Genomic DNA, 20470 nt, shown 5'->3' on the forward strand with positions numbered 1-20470 from the left:
CATTTTCCTTAATTTGCATGTTTATTTTTTTTATAAGTAACTTTCAGTGGAATTTATCAAAATCATTTTCTCGTACAGTACATGTATATTTTTGTTATAAATTTATCTTGTGTTATTAATTTTTTTAAATTTTAATTTACCTGCATAAAATATGTCAAACCTATTGCCTTGGTAATTACTTATACATCCATGAACACTTTCCCCCTCTTATCAATTTTAATGTATTTCTAGGATAATTAGTCTCGATTTGCACAATCTTTGTTGACCGATGCATATTTCAGGAATTAAAACTATGAATAATCCTTACATGATCTTTATTTTCTGATCTCAATGTTGAACTTTTCTAACTTTGTGAAGGAGACAATTATGGTTTACTGAACTGGTGTATCGAGAATAACTCATGACTAATTTAAAAATCAAAATAAACCCTCTTAATTACATCCTTTAAAATGGCACTTATAATACATCAAGTGCTTTATTTTTTTTGGGGGGGGGGACAGTTAGTTATTTTTGATGTTTATGGTCAAAGACATCATCAAAGATCATACTCCACCAGCACATTTGGTAAACGGTTAGCAGGACAATCATAAACATCCATGCTCCCTGGCTGGAAAATTCAAACCCACAGGCTCAGCTACGTTAACCACTCAACCAACCAAGCTGGCTTTGGGATGGTATGAAATGGCACACTGTATTGGCACCTTTGTTAATAGCGATGTGAGACACACGTCACACAGTAATATTTTAAATGTTTACCTAGTGCACGATTAAGCAAATTATTTAATGAAATTTAAAAAAAAAATTATTACATCGCTTGCTAAGATATTTGCTATATAAAATTTTTACTAATATTGTCTTATACATTTTACTTATTTTTTCATATACTTGTACAATCAATTTATGCTTAATAAACTGTATTATATACTTAATTTGTTTTTATTCCATAAAAAATTATTGTGCTAAAAAGAAAAATTATCACTAAATAATTTTTAGTTTCCTTTTCATACTCTTAATTTTCAATATTTCCTGCCAATAAAGAATGAGTACTGGCACATTGTTTTTCAAAAAAGCACTGAATAAAATCACTTGCAAATGTATACGAGTAGCAAATGTATGGCTAAAATAATTTGCAGCTGCTGATTAGCATGATGGATTGCAAAAAAGTGTATGTCAAGGTACACGAAGGCCTACTAAATACCATAGCAGGAATTGTGATTTTATGAACTAGCCGAAAATATTTATACTAACGTTTTCAACAACATTTAACTAAATCTTTTTCCAACAACATGTTACATTTTTCAATAATCTAAAATTTCTTGTATAAGTGAAATCATCATTTACTCCACTTTTTCATACTATCCCAAAGCCAGCTTGGTTGGTTGAGTGGTTAACGTAGCTGAGCCTGTGGGTTTGAATTTCTTGTATAAGTGAAATCATCATTTACCCAACTGGCCATAGGATCACTTTTATGGTGATCCTATGGCCTGTTCCTTTTTTGAGCTACTTGCTGGTCAGAGTAACCAGTGGCATATTTTGTGCAGTATTTCTAAAAATCAGTGTGTTCTCAGATTAGCTTGCTAAGTTTCAGGGATGAGGAAAAACTATACTGATCCAGCTAAGACCAACTAACTACCCTGCTTGAAAAGGTGTAACAAAATTCCTGCCTCAATAGGATGCAAAGATAGATAGATAGATCTGATTGTCTAGGCACATGACATAGTGAAACCACACATCTAATGAAGCCCCCATAAAAAAAAAAAAGGGGGGGGATATTGGGGTACAAGAGATTCTTAATCAGAGATCCAGGATACTGATTATTCTTCAAATGCTTTACTTTTGTAACATTGTAAGAGTTGGTATAAATTCATCCACTGGAGGAATTTTTGACCTCTTCTTTGACCTGTGATATTACACTCTGTAGTTCTGGGAACTAGGGCATGTCCAACTCATTAAACAACATCATTCCACTTCCTACTCTTCCTCCAAGTGTGTTGGGGAAAGAATGGTGTAAGAGGTAGGATTCTGGTGGTGAAATGGAGCAAGGAGATCATCAACTTTGAATATCTGTAATCTTTTAATGAAATTTGTTTTATCTCATGACTTTAATTTCATTAATTCTACTTATTATTTTCTTCCTTAGGCACCTTTTCTTCTTGAAAAAATACTTCCATTTCTTGACAATGGTTTCACTATGGAGAAATGTACAATTACCTGCTGCCAACAGTGTATATGTATGTTCTTTTCACTGAATATTAATTAATATTACACGAAAAGCTGAAAAATATTCCATTAAATAGTACATTTCTCACAGAAGTGCTTTTGACCTCAACTACTATTTCTGTTAAAAAAATTAGCAGCAGTATTGGCAAGGTTCGCTGCTTGCATTTTTAATGAATGTTAGGCTAATACTTGTTTCTAGTGGTAGCAAAGAAATATAATGCTGACATCTTTTCAGAATCAACAGCACAAGCTGCCCCCACATAATACATTTATGTACCCCACATTAAAACAGCAAAACTTGATCCACATTTACAATTTATACTCTGAGTATACAATAATATCACCAATTCCAGCTTGTGAGAGAGCAGGAAAGTACACAAAAAATAAAGAATCAGTAAGTTTATTTTGCATGCAGCAAATAGAATAAGTCTAAACTGGAGGTAAGTTTGGTAAGTTTGAGGATAAATTAATTAATCAAGTTTCAGAAAGTGTTAATCCTAAATCATTTGTACTATAACATAACTGCTGAAATCAACTAACCAATGATCAAATTATAAAACATTTGAGTAAAAATAGATAAAAAAACAACAACACTAATATGTATTCTTAAGTTATGGATAAATATTCAACAAATAAATTAAAAAGCATCTTTATTTAACTACATGATTTCTGTTATTTACAATGAGAGAAATTCAATGCAACAGATCCTGTCATTGCAGCATATGAAGCATCCAGGCATCATTCCTGAGGGTTGGTGGGGTAGAAAGTTTAGGGTCTGAAAGAGAAAAAATATGTCAAAATCCTCAATAGTTAGACATTATGAGTTGAAGTTTGTTAGAACAGCTGACTTTTTTTTTATTGTTCACCCTGATTATATGATGAAAACAATGGGGGGGGGTCTTGTTTAATTGGTTTTATTGGTCTGCTAAATCCTAAATTGCCATGCCCATCTATGTTTGTTTAATATCCAATTAGAAAGTTTCCATTGGGAAACTTTTCCAATGAATATCCAATTAGAAAGTTTCCAATGGGAGAATTACAAGTCATTCTCAAAACATGGGGTTTGAAGCAGATTCTTTGCATGGAAGATGTTCAGTGAGTGGAATATATTATTAGAGTGGGTAGTGAGTGAGCCAGTGGGAAGAGAATTCAAAGTGATATATTATAGATATTGCTATATGCAGAATGGGAGAATGAACTCCCACAATGAGTTCAGTGATTCCATGGAGGCCATGAAATAATAACAGTTTTAACTGAATGGCTGCAATTTACCTCAAACCAATCCTAAAACTAAAAATGTGCTAGTAAATGAGATTCTTTATAATTACTTACAAATAGGTTCCAAAAGTAACAGACTTCAAGCACCCCCTGCCCTCCAACTTGAACTGACCGAACCACACACACACACACACACACACACACACACACACACACACACACACACACACACACACACACACACACACACACACAGAGAGAGAGAGAGAGAGAGAGAGAGAGCAATGCTCAGATGAAAAGCATTTCCAAAATTAAAAACTTAAACTGATGCTTACCTAAAACAGTTTTGTTTTGTTTCCTTTGTACAGCAGCAGCTATGGTGTTAGATGTTAATGTTGGTCCAAACACCTATAAATAATTAAAATGTTTTGTTATTACAAAGAAGTAAATTATGAAACACAAAAATTTATATGTATTAAACAAACTTCCAATTTTCTTTATTAGGATCTACTAAGATTCATAAATGATAAATAATGGTGTAGTCAGCTATATAGACCACATCTGAATGAAATGAGGCATTATAATGAATTCATTAGATGCAGAGAGAACTGCAAGCAATTAAAAGATAAATTTGCAGGAATGTACATAATACAGAGAATATTAAAAATCATGGAAATAAGATTCATAGTCATGATCAACATGGTTTGATATACTAATTTGCAGTTGACCCTACTGAAATTTTGTAAATGTTTTTTCATTAAACAGAAATAATTACAGCCAATGGTTGAAACAAAACTACAACACTGCATGCTTTGCGCCAATGACAATTTATCTACATGAAATTTCTTGGAGTGCAGTTCCATCAATGTGGTAAATACCTTGTAAGCTTTTCATCCAAAATTGCACTACTTGACACTTTTCCACATTAACATGCTGACTGCCAACTATGAGATAATTCATAGTCGGCTGTCTGTTAGGACGCAAACTACGAGTTATCTCATATTTCTCATATTTGATATTTTTCATATCAAACACTGTTGCAGACTACACGATAATTCAATGCAGATATGGATATTTCAAATATGGGGGGTGGGAAGAAGGGAAGATTGGTGTACATAGTAACTATAGTGAAATAGAACTAAACAGGTTAGTATGATAACACAAATATTGCAATATGGAGTTACATGATTATGGAGTTTGCATGTTTATATTACTGGTTCAAAGATTCTAGACCCAAGAGCCTGTGTAGCTCAGTGGATGTGGCGTTTGCACACCACGGCGCTTGGCCGCATGAAGGAAGACTTGGTTTCGAGTCTAGTCGGCGACTAGGGGAAATTTTTCTAAGCCTTTTTTCGACCGGTTCCCGAGTTAGTCGATCTCTGGCACGGGCAAGCGGGTTTTTCCTCCTGGAAACTCGGGTTTTTCGTCCAGTAAACTCAAGAAAATCGACCGTAGAACCCACATTATTTCAGACATAAATATATTGTGTTAGGGTTAGGGACCACGAAATGGCGGCACATTTGAGCCGTCTCTCTTCACTGAGTACCACTTAATTAGTGATAGCCTTCGGCCATCTATCTCTGATTGGTACCAGTGGAGATTGAACTGCCCACTCAGTCTCCAAAAGTTAGACAGGGCTAAATGGCCTTGCCTACTCCCGTATACGGGAATAAAAAGGTGTTAGCTGATTTTTTTTTTTTTTAGATTCTAGACCTGTAGGGAAAGGGAGTGTTCAGCTTATTGGAAACAGTTGGCACCTATTTATGTTAACAGGCAGTTAACATGTCACTTTTCTTATTTGTTTCAGGAGTTAATATAAAATGCAGGGTGAGATATCTCATAGATGGTGTATATTAAAGAAGTCTTTATCCATATGCCAACTATAAGATAATTCTTGTTTCTTTACTAAAAAGTTTTTAGCTACAGCGACAAAGTGTAAAAAAAAATAACAGAAATTATAGATTATTGCAGTGAAAATGATAAGAATATTTTGGCAGTAGTGGCAAGTTGATAAAAGATTTTTCACTTGGCTATGCTACCAATTATATATTTGGTTTAATCCTTTATCCAAGTGTAAGCAAACAAAGTTTGCGCCTGAAGTATTTTTGGGACTGGGGCAACTCATGTTAAAGGTGGTATAAGTTCTCATCACTTGCCTTAGTATCTCCCATAATGCAAAGCACATCTCCTTGCCGACATGTATAATGCTATGCATTAAGGGAAGGGCCACTACCCTGACTGGTTTCGACCTTTATTGAGGTCTCATCAGTGGGAGCCAGACCCAGAGGTGTTGATACTAAGGTGGAAGTTATGGAGAAGTCACATTAACCTATACCAGTTGTCAAAAGGTGTCACACCTTATTATTAAAATTCTCTGGATTAGAGATAAGTTGATGGAAGTTTTTTCACTTGGCTATGCTACCAATTATATATTTGGTTTAATCCTTTATCTAATCCAGAGAATTTTAATAATAAGGTGTGACACCTTTTGGCAACTGACTTCCCTATTACTTCCACCTTAGTTTCACCACCTCTGGGTTTGACTCCCACTGATGAGACCTCAATAAAGGTCAAAACTGGTCTGGGTAGTGGCTCTTCCTTTAATTCATAACATTATACATGTCTGCAAGGAGATGTGCTTTGCATTATGGGAGATACTAGGGCAAGTGATGAGAACTTATACCACTTTACCAAGAGTTATCCCAGTCCTGAAAATACTTCAGGTGCAAACTTCGTATGCTTACACTTGGATCAAGGATTAAACCAAATATATAATTGGTAGCATAGCCAGGCGAAAAAATTTCCATCAACTTATCTCTAATCCAGAAAATTTTAATAATAAAGTGTGACACCTTTTGGACTGGTATAGGTAAATATGACTTCTCCATTACTTCCACCTTAGTATCACAATCTCTGTGTCTGGCTCCCACTGATGAGATCTCGATAAAGGTTGAAACATGTCTGGGTAGTGGCATTTCCCATAATGCATAGCATTATACATGTCTGCAAGGAGATGTGCTTTGCATTATACTAAGGCAAGTGATGAGAACTTATACCACTTTACCATGAGTTGTCCCAGTCCTGAAAATACTTCAGGCGCAAACTTTGTTTGCTTACACTTGGATAAAGGATTAAACCAAATATATAATTAGTGGCAAGTTGGTAACTGGCTTATGGTAGCTGAAGAGAGATGTTAGTGCAACACTGGTATCACTAGTTCCATGTTGGGTCTCTAGAGCAAAGTTTGCAGACTATGTAAAAATTAATAAAAAAGTACAAAATATATATATATATATATATATATATACACAACTGATAAAAATGGGGAAAAAAAATCCTTAGCCCACCAACTAGAAACTTTCAATTAGTAATATAATCATACAAGTCTTGAAATTATTATTTTTTACTAAAGAAAGGTTTGTAGGTACAGTGAGAAAGTGAAAAATATATCAGCAATTATATATTTTTGAAGAGTAAACACTAACAACCCACTGGCACTGACGACAAGTTTATACATTAAGCCAATGGCAGTTAAGTAAACATGTTAAACTGTCACCCATTATCTTTTACTCATACTACAAGCCTATTTAAATCAACTTGCAAGCTCTCTACTACTCTCTTGATTAACTACAGTATTATGCTACCCAATTTTGCATCATCAGCAAATAACATTTTCCTTTAAATCATTTCCCATATCATTTATGTGTAAATTAAACAGTAGTGGTCCAAGCACAGAGCTTGCAGCAGACCACTACTCACCTGGTTTCTCCTGAATTCTGCTCTTCCATATACTACTCTTTGATATTTGCCCATTAACCATCCTTTTCACTTAGTTTCATATCCATCACAATTTGTTCCAATTTGCTTAAGAGAGTTATCCTGTCAAATGACTTTGCAAAACACAGAAGTACCATCGGGTAGCCATTCCCTTTATCCAGTAACTCTATTATAAAAAGTTAGCAAATTCCTAAGGCATGACTGCATCTTCACAAAGCTATGCTGTCCCCCACAGAGCTAAGACTTTGTTTAAATAACCTTGCCTCTGGCTAGGTTGTTTAAACAACCTAGCCAGAGGCAATATCAATACCTTCGCATATTCTTATAAAATGCAAGCTGATATCCCATGATTTCCATTGTGATTCTGCACTATTCAAAGTATTTCCAATTCATTAGTCCCTATTCTCACTTTGGGGATAAGGGATAATTTCTTTACTGGGAATTATTCCATGGTAAAGATATGCACAATACATCTCTGAGTATTATATTCTTATCCACTGAACTCTGTTTTTGACCAACTTTTCCAGTACTTCTGTCACCACTCCCAAGATATTGACTGGTATATAATTTGTTACCATCGCGTCTTGGAGTCTTCTTTACTGGAACCATTTTGTATTCCTCCTGTTCCCCTGAGATTTTATCAGAGCTAAGACTTTGTTTAAACAACCTAGCCAGAGGCAATATCAATACCTTCGCATATTCTTATAAAATGCAAGCTGATATCCCATGATTTCCATTGTGATTCTGCAATATTCCAAGTATTTCCAATTCATTAGTCCCTATTCTCACATTGGGGATAAGGGATAATTTCTTTGCTGGGAATTATTCCATGGTAAAGATATGCACAATACATCTCTAATACAGAGACTTAGCCTCTTCTTTACCAAGACCGCACTGCATGGCAAAGAGTCACATCCTTCCAGAGGTGCCCCCGTTTTCACAGAACAGTGCGGATCTAGACTGGAAAGTCAAAAAATATTCCAGAGGAAGGCAATGCAAACCACCTCTGTACCTTGCCAAGAGCATTCTATGAACATGCCAACAATGAGAAAGTATGATATGGTGCTGGATGGTAAGACCCCCCCCCCAGGCCTGAAGGCATCCAACATGCAACTGAGGAAGAACAGAGGGCTGCCCCAAGTAGAACTAGTTTTTATGATGTGTCCAGGTCAAACCCGGAAGGAAGCTTGGTCACGGATGTTGCTGGTTGGAAAAGGGAGGCTCCCTATTTCACAAGAAACCACAGGATTGGAACTTGGAATGTTAGAAGTATGAACCAAGGTAAGCTGGAAATAATAAAAATGGAAATGGAGTGCAAGAAGCTGGATATATTGGGAATAAGTAAACTTAGATGGACAGGAATGGGCCATTTTCAGTCAGGGGACAATATGGTGTATTACTCAGGACATGAGAAAAGTCGTAAAAATGGAGTATCTTTCTTACTCAGGAAAAAGACGGCTAGGTATGTATTAGGTTATAATCCAGTGAGTGACAGAATCATTCCTCTCAGAATGAGTGGACATCCAATGAATATGACCATCATTCAGGTTTATGCACCCACTACAGGCATTACAAAAAGACATTGAAGAATTTTATGGCAAGTTACAAGAAGTGATAGATCACCAAGTGAGATTTATGTCTACTTATCAGAGATTGGAATGCAAAAGTGAGAGAGAACGAGGAACAAGGAATAACAGGTCGTTTTGGTTTAGGTATTCATAACACTGCAGGGAAGAGACTAGTTGAATTTTGTGCAGAGAATTCTTTGTTTGTTGCTAACACCTGCTTTAAACAGCACAAAAGAAGATTGTACACATGGATATCACCTGATGGACAATACAGAAATCAAATTGACTATATACTTGGATAAAGAACATGGAGAAGTGCAATTCAGTCTGTCAAGACTTTTCCAGGTGCAGACTGTGGAACAGACCATGAGTTATTAGTGTCTACGATACATGTGAAATTATGAAAACTGAACACAACACAAATGTCAATCAGATATGATCTTGGAAACATACCAGCTGAATACAATATTAGTATATTAGAACAGATTCAACAACTCAATTTGTGTGAAAGAGAACCAGATGAACTGTGGGAAGAGATTAAAGATATAATTAAAACAGAAGCAAAGAAAAATATTCCAACAGTTTGTAAGAAGATAAAAGAAGTTTAAATGGCTGTCAGAAGATGCCATCAAAACTGCTCAGGAAAGGAGGAATATGAACGCTACAGGCAAGAAGTACGGCATTTGAATGCAGAGTTTCAACGACAAGCCAGAAGAGACAAGGAAAAATACTTTAACCAGGAATGCCAACAAATAGAAGACCAAAACAAGAAAGGAAAAACAAGAGATCTTTTCAAAAAGGTCAGAGAACTAACAGGGAAGTTTAATGCCAAGGTGACAATATTGAAAAGTAAACACAAAGGATATCTTACAGAAGCTGAAAACATCAAAGAAAGATGGAAAGAGTACACAGAAGCCCTTTACAGAAAGGACTCCAAAATTACTGAGAAATTTGAAGAGCAGCATTATATACAGGAGCCAGTACCACTGGAAAGTGAAGTGAGGTGGGCACTGCAACAGCTATCCAGTAAGAAAGCACCAGGGGAGATGGAATACCTATTAAGCTGCTCAAAGCCCTGGGAGAAGAGGCACTTAAAATTTTAACAACTCTATGTCAGCGAATTTGGATCACAACTACATGGCCTAGGGAATGGAAAAAATCAGTTTATATACCTTTATTGAAGAAAGGCAATGCAAGAGAGTGCGAAAATTACAGAACTATAGCACTGATTTCTCATGCAAGTAAAGTCTTACTTAAGATCATTCAGAAAAGACTGGAACCAATCATGAAGAGAGAAATACCAGATGAACAGGCAGTATTTCGAAAATGCAGAGGAACAAGAGATCAAATTGCCAATGTGAGATGGATAATAAAAAGAGCACAGGAATATCAAAAGAATGTCTACCTTTGTTTCCTTGACTATAGCGAGGCTTTTGACTATGTAGATCATGTGAAACTGTGGAATGTGTTAACAATGGGAGCACCAGAGCATTTCATTATCCTTTTGAGGAATCTTTATTATGAACAAGAAGCTACTGTACGAACAGATCTTGGAGAAACTGGCTATTTCACTATAAGTAAAGGGGTGCGACAAGGATGTATTTTATCTCCGTACCTGTTAACTTGTACAGCGAATACATTTTAGGAATGGCAGGGCTGGAGGAGTCTTCAGTTGGAATTAAAATTGGTGGAAGAAATATTAACAATTTGAGGTATGCAGATGATACCACCTTGCTAGTAAAATGCAAGGAAGATTTGGAGGAACTTATTATGAAAGTTAAAGAAGAAACTGCTAAATGGTCTTAAACTCATCATCATCATCAAATTCCTGACATGTATCTTCAAGGGGTGTACAGGATATGACAGTACTACATGAAAAATTTACATCATTACTAACTTCCTATCTATAATTTTCCTCCAATTCAGTCTGTTACTTGTCGAGACTACAATATTATCAGATCTTATATTTCTATCATCTAAGGCACTTTGTACCATATCAATCCACCAATTTCTTGGTCTTCCTCTGGGTTGTTTTCCTGCTAACCTGGCAGAGAACACTTGTTTTGCTAATCTTTCCTCGCCCATTCTGTTTAAGTGACCATACCACCAGAGATTAGCTCTGCTAACGCATTCCTGGATGCTGACAATGTCAAGTTCTTTCCTAATATCCTTGTTTTTAATATGATATTGCCATTGATGCCATCTGTTCACGTCTCTAATCTTTCTCATGACTCTCATATCTGCAGTCTCTAGTCTTTGCTGAAGTGTTTTACTTCTGACCCAGCTCTCAGATTCATAAGTTAAAACTGGTTTGAACACTGTCTTGTACACAGCTAATTTAGTGTTCTGACTAATTTTTCTCTTATTCCATATTTAATTTACCATCTTCACTAAAAATCATGCCTAAGTAGCTGAAATGTTTTACTTGTTCCACAGGTTCCCCATTCAAAACACAGTTGATATTTTCAACGAGTCTACCTATTTTCATCGTTTTTGTCTTTTTATTGCTGACCTTCATACCATATCTATTACAATAGTTATTCAATTTAGTCAGGGAATCTTGCAAACTTGTAGCAAATTTATTTAGAAGCATAACATCGTCCGCATAAAGCAAAGAGTTGACATTAATGTCTCCAATTCTGATATCATGTTTAATACCACTTTCCTTCATAATGTGATCCATATAGATAATCAATAACAGAGGAGATAATGTACATCCTTGTCTCACACCAGATTTAACATTAAACCATCTTTACTTCCTTCAATTCTAACTGCTAACTTGCAACTCAAATAAAGACTAAGTATTGCTTGATATAATTCCCCATTGACACCATATAACTGTAGTGTATTGAATACCTTCTCTCTTGGCACATTGTCGCATGCCTTTTCCAGATCGACAAAGCTTAAATACAGATCTTTATTATATTCCCATGCTTTCTCAACTAATTGTCGTAAAGTGAAGATCTGATCCTGACAGCCTCTATTTGGCCTGAATCCAGCTTGTTCTTCACCAAGCTTTTCTTCCACAATTCTTCTCAACCGTTTCTCAAGTATACTGGCATAAATCTTGCCTGGAACACTCGGTAGGGAAATACCTCTGTAATTCTCACATTCAGTTTTATTTCCCTTTTTATATATGGGTACTATAATGCTCTACTCCAATCATCATGAATTCGTCCGTCTGTCCAGGACTTCTGAACTATGCAGTGCAGCCACTGTAAGACTTTTATACCACCATACTTCAGCATTTCTTGTAGAATATCATCTACTCCTGCTGCTTTTCACATTTCAAACCTTTGATGGCTTTTTCTACTTCAAGTATGGATATGTATTCCTGACTGAATGCCTGTTCAGTGTTTTTTACCACTGTGCTATCACTGCTTGTTTCATTTAGCAATTTTTCGAAGTAATTACTCTGATAAAAAGATACTAGCCTCGAAACAAAAATCAGAATCGTGAAAGCAAAGGTATTCCCTGAGGTACTGTATGGACATGAAAGTTGGACTCTGAGAAAGAGTGAAAGAAGGAAGATAGATACATTTTAATTATAGGTTTGGAGACGCTTACTAAGAATACCATGGACTGCAAAGCAAACCAATAAATCCGTGATAGACAGAAAAAAGCCAGATTGCTCCCCTCGAAGCTATGATCATCAAGCAAAAATTGTCATACTTCGGACATATTATGTGAGCAAATGACAGTCTGGGGAAGATGATGATGCTTGCTAAAGTTGATGGAAGCAGGAGAAGAGGAAGACCAAGAATTAGATGGGTGGATGGAGTTAAAAAAAAAGCAACTGGAATGTGCTTGGAAAGTCTGAAAGATATGGCCAGGGACAGATCTGAATGGAGAATGTATGGTCATAGAATCACCAGGAGTCGAAAACGACTTGATGGAACATAATAACACAACAATTCTCACACTAGTTCCTGTTACAATATTCTCACTTGGATGAGAGAGCAAAGTAGTCTATTAGTTACTGTTGTCTGCTTCTGTCATCTCACTACTTTTTTTTTTTTTTATGTTGCTCACACCCATGATAGGTTATTTGCAAACCTATAGTACATTTTGTACTGTGGGTAGGATAAGAATTTTTTTTTCTTTTCTTTTAGCAATTTCATATATTTTTTGTATTTTTAATTTATTTTTACATAATCCAGAAACCATACTCTAGAGACCAAATATGGAACTTTTTCAGGCCACTTCAGGCCTTCAATAAATGGAGAGGTGATTTCACACCTGGCGATGAAATTTATCTCTCACCAATCACAACATCCCTGACCATGGTGGGATACCTGCTCTCCAACCAACAGACTGTAGGTTCAAATCCCACCATGGATATAGATGTTGTGATTGTCTTTAGGTGGAAGATGAATTTCATTGCTAGGTGCGAGACTACTGCCATGCTTATTGGAGGCTTGAAAAATCTCCATGTCTGGTCTCTAGAACAGGGTTTCTGGACCATGTAAAAATAAATTAAAAATAGACAAAAAAAAAAAAAAAAACGCTACTTGTCTATCCTCCTGATCTTGGGTATACAATCTGTATTGCTTCCTTTAGACACCCCTTGGTTAACTCTCATGCATTGCTAACATCCTTCACTTGCAGATTCTTATGCCATGGTACTGCTTCAAGCTGCCTCCTAAGCTGTTATAATCACTTGTCCACCTCTTAACTGAAAATTCCACATTTCACAACTTCACAAGTCAAGACCACATACCCCCCCCCACACACATATAATTGAGGCAATGAGATCACCTTGGATCGAGATCTTCTGACCGATGACCAGATCCAACAAATCCCGTGTCCCTTCTATTGCATGCTGATTATATGTGGCGAAATCCATATTTAGTTCATTCATAGATTTAATATCTATCCTAGTCTCTACAATGATTCCAAGTATAAGCAAATATGACCTAACATATTTCTGAAGATTACAACTGAAAATTCAGATGAATCACATTGTGGCAATTTGTATAAATGACGCTTTTGAGTAGAAAGTAGGTACACATTCAAATTTTCAAATTGTGTGCAAAGAGATCACGTGGTAGCACTCAACAGGATAAAAGCCAAAGGCTGCGCTAAGTGAATTGTGTTTGAAGGAATAAAGTTGCAAAGTTGGATGTCTTGTAATGTTTCAAAGACATCATCTAGACACATGGGGAAGAATTATTTGAGAGCTTGAAGAAGGCAGCAGAATTACTGATATTGCTAGACAGTTTGGAATCTCACATAGCATTGTATTCAGGCTCTGGTCAGCATTGCAAACCAATAGAATATGTTCCAGACGTTTGCTATAAGAGGTTGCCCTTGCTCTACCACAGAGCACGAACACAGATTTTGGTTATAACAGCAAAACACCTGCAGTCTGCATCCCTTTATTCACAAATCATCATAGAGCAGGTTTTCAGTGGTGTTGTGCCCATTAAAACTGGACAAGACACAAATGGACTAACGTACTCTTTACAGATGAGTCTTTTTAGTCTTTTCTCTGAATCTAGATGACAACTGATCTGGCGTGAAAGTGATACTCTTACCACTGTGAGAATGGTTTTGAAAGGGATAGATATGGCAGTGCTGGGGTCATGATATAGAGAGGCATTATGCTTAATGAACTCACCAAGCTACAAGTGCCTATGACTTGTGAACAATATTGCAATGACGTCCTTCAATGTGTCATGTTTGATTGTTCCTGGTGCTGTAGGGTGAATAATTCATTTTTATCGATAGTAATCCTACAACACATTGTACATGAGCAGTGGAGATATTTCTGGAGACCGAGGATATTAATCGAATTGAGTGGCAAGCATGCTCCCCAGATTTCAACCTCATCGAGAGATTAATTGCTGCTCAAAATTCCTCTCCGAAAAAAAAATAAGTCCTTGCTCCAAAGTGGGCCTGTTTGCCTCAAGAATTCCTGAATCACCAAGTGATTCAGGAGTTCAGGATCAAAGAAAAAGCCTTAAATTATGCCTCACATAAAATCACTGTCTGGCTACACTATGTAGATGATGTGTTCTCCATTTGGCCACAAGGCCTGGACGTGCTCAACTATTTCTTAACACATGTAAACAATCGACACCTCAAGATCCAGTTTACCCTAGAAAAGAAAAATAACAACAGTCTTCCATTCCTAGACACTCTGATTACACAGCAGCCTGATGGATCCCTGTATATTTCTTACCAGTATATATATCCATACATACTGGTAGATACACTCACCAGAAGTCCCCCCCCCCCCACAACAATATGGGATTATAAAAACCTTATACAGTATAACAGGGTAAATTAAACTCTGCAACCACATCCCCTCCTTCAGAGCAGAGATTACACAAAATTTATCACCATTCCATATATCTGGGTCGCATCTAAAAAATTAACAAAAACCCATGGAACTACAACCTTACAACCACTTATTGACCACATAAAAATTGGGATCCCTTATCTGCTTCACCAAAGACCAATCACATTTCCTAGACCTATCAGGTCTCTTGCAGTAGCAAAGTCCTACTATGGCCAAACAGGCAGGATAGCAAATATCGGAATTTCTGAACACAAGAACTACATCCAGTTCCACCATTATAGCCACTCAGGACTTGTTGACCATGCTTTGAATACCCACCACAGGATACACTGAAAGAAGGCCACTCTATTACACTGTAGAAACTACTTGAATGTGCCTCAGCCCTGAGAAACTTTCCAAATCTCAACAAATTTGGGTTCATGAGACTGCCCCGAATATGGAAGCACTCATCCTTAGATATTCAGCACAATGACCAAGACCACTGGGGAGGAGGGGGAACTCTAGGCCTGACTTTAGTTGCTTTTCTTCTGTCATTTGTGCAGTGTTAGTGCCTGCATGCACATATCATTGTGTTTTGTGATCCCTAATGATGACAAGTAACATTGCCATAATACAGGAAAGTAATCATTAAAGTTAATATAATTAATATTTTAGTATACATTGTTATTTCCTGAAAAATAATAGTTACAAGTAACTATTATGTCTAACAGAATTCTTTTAATCAGAAGGTTCTTCGGAACCAGACATGCAAATAAGCATCATTTCCAATACTCAAATTTGAAATTTGCTTACTTCACTCTAGTTGAAATTGCCCTTCATTTAAGAAGTTATCATTGTGTTTAGTGTTGAATATCATGACTACTCCTTTTTTTCTCTGATTGCTATTGCGTGAATGTAACATCTTAGTCATTAGTAAGTAGTATCTCACCTATTTTAGTCTTCTTGTTTTTGTCAGTAATGGCAATTATTGACACTGTACTTTCTCTAATTCTCCAGCTAGCTCCACTTCTTTTCCATTGTGCAGTGTTAGTGTCTGCATGCACATATCATTGTTTTGTGATCCCTGATGATGACAATGTAACGTTGCCACAATATAGGAAAGTATTCAAGTTAATATAATTTAATATATTAAAAATACCAAGCAATTTTAAACCTGGTTTTACTCCATTTCCCAAGTAAGCAAACAGACAAACAAGTCAAGTTTGCGCCTGCAAGTGATGCAAGGCTAGCTGATCTTACAGGTAGTGCAAGACCAAGGCAACTCGTGGTAAAGGTTGCATAAGCTCTGATCACTAATCTTAATATTTACCCTTAATGCCAAAACATATCTCCAAGAAGGGGATGTATGATGTTTTGTATTAAAGGCAAGGGGCCACTACCCAGACCGGTTTCAACCTTTATTGAGGTCTCGTCAGTGGGAGCCAGGCTAGAAATACCAAGATTTAGTAATACAGAGCTTATAAGTATTTTACCAGAACAAGTTACCGTAAGGTGTTTTAACCTTATTAAATAAAAATCTCTGGAGGAGATATGAATGTAGAAAGTATTTTACCTTGGGTACAATAAATGTTAAATGTATTTAACATTTATTATACCCAAGGTAAAATACTTTCTATAATTTAATATAATTAACGTTAATATAATATAATAAAATCTTATATCAATGGTAACTACCTTCAATTCTGCTTAGTCTGAGTTTGTTCAAGTAGTGACTTCACTTTTGTCCTTGTACTCTGATGAAATCAGCAGAGTCCTTGTTTAGCAAGGCAATGCCCAGCAATTGGCATGATGATGATCGATCATGTTGTACCATCATTTCTGTTTTGGACTAAATCCTTGTCTGATCATTATCCAAGAGGATACCTAATAATGGAGCAAATCACAAGGCATATTTGGGACTCTAGGGACCCGACCGTGAGGGTAAGAATTGTACACTGGATCAGAAGTCCTTAAATTCCTTACAGGAATGCAGATTACAGGCTGATTGGAAATCCTTTCCTGGTTATCTACTTTGACCTTTAATTCAGATTACTTTTATTTATTTGAAATATTATCATTCTAACTACTCAGATACAAAATACAGAAAACATTTAATATTTAATTTTTCAAACTACTAAGTAAATTTAAATAATACATACAAGTGGTGGGCCATCAGTCTGGGAAGGCCAAATATTTGGTATTTCTTTCACAATTAACCTTAGTAAGGAATCTAAATTTTTCTGTAACTTCTCTGCTTGATTGTCATAACCAAACTGGACCAAGGTTTTCAATAAACTTTTACAGCCATCTATTTGAATAAATTTGAGAAACAAATATTTACGTTAAGATATTAAATTTAGATTATTAATATTCAATTATTATTAAATAATTTAAACAGCTAAAATACAGGTACCCCTTGTTTAATGTGGGATTTGATTAACGCAGTGAAATAAATTGTGACTATCCCTTGATATACATGACAAGAGTTTTAATTAATGTGCCTTTAAATTTACCACACAAAAACATGCAAGCCTTGAAGAGAAAGAAAGTTGTGAGCGATGATGCCATTCCTCCCACGCAGCCGCGCTCCCAGAGCCAATCAGTTACTTCGCTGCCAGCATTAAGAGTGGACGTATTACAAGCTCCAGTTGTTCTGCTGTATTTACAAATTACGTTCTTCATAAATTTTACAGTCCATTAATCATGCGAAGAATAAGAGCAATCCCACAACCAGGTGTTAGATCTGAAATGGGCAACCTCACTTACATTGAAGTCACCCATCCAGAATCTAACAAAATATGTCCCATTAAAAGAGCATACTTGTCTTTTCAGCAACTAAGTTCATGTCAAAGAAGAATTAATATCATGATCAATAAGACGAAAGAAATATTTAGTATGAGTTTTGATAGATCTAAATTAAAATTGTAAATGTAAAATAATCAAAGAATATGTGTAAAGATAATTACTAGTGATTTATAACTACACATGCAAGAATGTCAGTATGCTGCCTAAGAAAGGGCAAAGGTCGCTCAAATGCCACCGTAGTATTGTAAGCGCCCGTGGGTGCTAGTTCATGGAAAATATCTAGAGGCATGCTTTCCCGAAAATGGAAAGCCCCGTATGGCGGTGCGATGAGGTCACCCAGTCGGGGACGAATTGAAAAGCCGAATATGCAAAATCTAACTCGAAAACAGGGCGCTGGAAAGGGAGAATATATATGCAGCAACACAGGTCTGCAACCCCCCCCCATTTTGTTTGTTCCGGTTTTCTCTCATGTGCTCCTCAGTGGTCAACGATGTCTAACTCCTACGTTTCCAGAGTTGACTACCGTAAGTCCCGGCAAGGCATCACAGCAGAGAACGGCAGATAAACTTGTGGGCCATTGGCAAAGAAAGTGCACTGATGTAATTCTTGAAGAAGCGAGCGCCAGACTCGAAGAGTACACGTGACTCCCACGTGGCAGCAGATCTTGAACAACAAAGTCTCCCACCACGAAGGAAGGACAGAAGGAATCCCAAAATCCTATGCAGTGTAGATAAGTACCTTACATATTCTTTGTCCCTTAAACATTAGGATGATTGTGAATGGAAGAAATTTTGTGTTTAAGAATGAAAATTGAACTCTGAGGATTAAGCAGATTGTAGACATTTAATTCTCATTAGACTGACTGTCCGAGAATCAAGAATTTGTTAAGAACCAATGTTTAGACCCATATGAAAAGGAAACAAGATGTGTTTTGTGACTAACGAGCACTTGATCAACTGTGTATAGTATTATAACCTTTTGAAGGGAACATTCTATGTAAAAAATGAGAAATTGTATGTTTAAGGAACGAGAGAGTGAGTGAATCCTTAGATGATTTTAACTTAGTATTGCTTACATCATGCTTATACCTTGTACTACTTATGAGTTCATTAAATATGTTTTATAGTTTTTATATGTGTGATCTGACCATGTAGACTGACTCTTACCACTCATAAAAGTTATGAACCTGTTTATTTGTATATGCACGTGGGGATACCCAGAGTAAGTTAAGAAGGAAGGGCTATGACTGCAAGATTAGAACACCTGCAGTCTCTGTTTCAGTTGTAACTACATTGGTGGCATCAAGTTTCTGTGACCCCCCACCCCAGGTTAAGATATACTCTGTACCTAAGCTCAGGCTGGTGCAGTATATAAATCCGTCTGAGAGAAAAGGGAGATGCCTCACACAAGTTAGAGAGTAGGTAGTCTAAGGGCCATTAACGAACAGAATATGTAGTGTAAGAAAAAAAGGGGGAGGATAATATATAAAACAAAGAAAACAAAAGAAATAACACACAATACAGGTCATTAAGTGAAAAAAAGATGAGGAAAGTAATTACCTTAAATACAAAACTTGATGTAATTAAAAGATTTAAACGTGATGAAAGTGAAAGTAAGATTGGAAGTGAATTTGGTTTTAACGAGCCTACAATACAGACTATTTTATCCAAAGCTGATGAGTATTGCAAGCAAGGTAGAGTTGCATCTACATCCGAAAGAATGCAATGAACATAACTGTAGTGCTATAATGGTTGAAATGGAAGATCTGTTGATTATTTGGCTGGAAGACTGCAATAAATCAAAAGAGAATTCCAATTAGTGCCTATAATCACAGGCAAAGCTCTAAGTCTCTTTTCAAGACTTAAAGAGACTAAATATAAAGAAGACAATTCAAAATTTGCAGCTAGCAAAGGCTGGCTTGAAAATTTTAAATCTACGGATGGACTAAAATAGAATGTGAAAATAACAGGTGAAGCTGTTGCATCTACATTTCCTATTGAGCTGCAGAAAATTATCGAAGAAAATGATTACGATTACCGCCAAATTTTCAATGTAGATGAAAGTGGCCTCTATTGGAAAAAAATGCCATCTAGAACTTTTATATCAAAAAAAAGAAGCAGCACAGCCTGGCTATCAAAATATTGCATAACTGTTATGCTTGGAAGGAATGCTAATGGAGATTTTAAATTGAAGCTGCTGTTTGTCTATCGAACTAAGAATCCAATGGCTTTAAAAGAATGCAACAAGAACTCTTTACTTGTAATCTGGTGCATGAATCAGAAGGCTTGGGTTATCCAAAGCCTATTCGAAGATTGGTTTAAGTCTTATTTTGACCAGCAGTTGAAGTTCATTGCAAGAAAAATAACTTAGCTTTCAAAGCTCTTTTGCTTTTAGATAACACACCTGTTCATCCAAATTTTCTTAATGATCTGTGTGAGAATGTGAAAGTTTTATTTTTTTAACTAAATTTGTTACAATTTCCACATCGTTGCTACAACCCACGGACATAGGTGGCATTGCAACAACAACGGGAGAAAATGTGATTATGCTCCAAGAATTTTGGAAAAATTTTAACATTAAACATGCAATTGAAAACATT

At 36.2% G+C, this 20470-nt stretch overlaps 1 protein-coding gene across 2 annotated transcripts in view; it reads right to left on the reverse strand.

The window, feature by feature from the left end:
- Positions 1-2853: 2853 nt before the first annotated feature.
- The window catches only part of Elp1 (elongator complex protein 1), a 215592-nt gene continuing 197975 nt past the window's right edge, over positions 2854-20470 (reverse strand). For both annotated transcript variants that reach the window (XM_090400177.1, XM_090400176.1), the window contains exons 32-34: positions 17226-17374; positions 3774-3846; positions 2854-2995 (exon numbers count right to left, since the gene is read on the reverse strand). In XM_090400177.1, the coding sequence (XP_090256303.1) occupies positions 2931-2995; positions 3774-3846; positions 17226-17374 (287 nt within the window). In that variant the 3' untranslated portion in view covers positions 2854-2930. The remainder of the gene's footprint in view (positions 2996-3773; positions 3847-17225; positions 17375-20470) is intronic.

Source organism: Typopeltis vanoorti, chromosome 11 (genome assembly GCF_054136105.1).
Source record: "Typopeltis vanoorti isolate ZY-2024b chromosome 11, IOZ_Tvanoo_1.0, whole genome shotgun sequence".
NCBI classification, from domain to species: domain Eukaryota; kingdom Metazoa; phylum Arthropoda; class Arachnida; order Uropygi; family Thelyphonidae; genus Typopeltis; species Typopeltis vanoorti.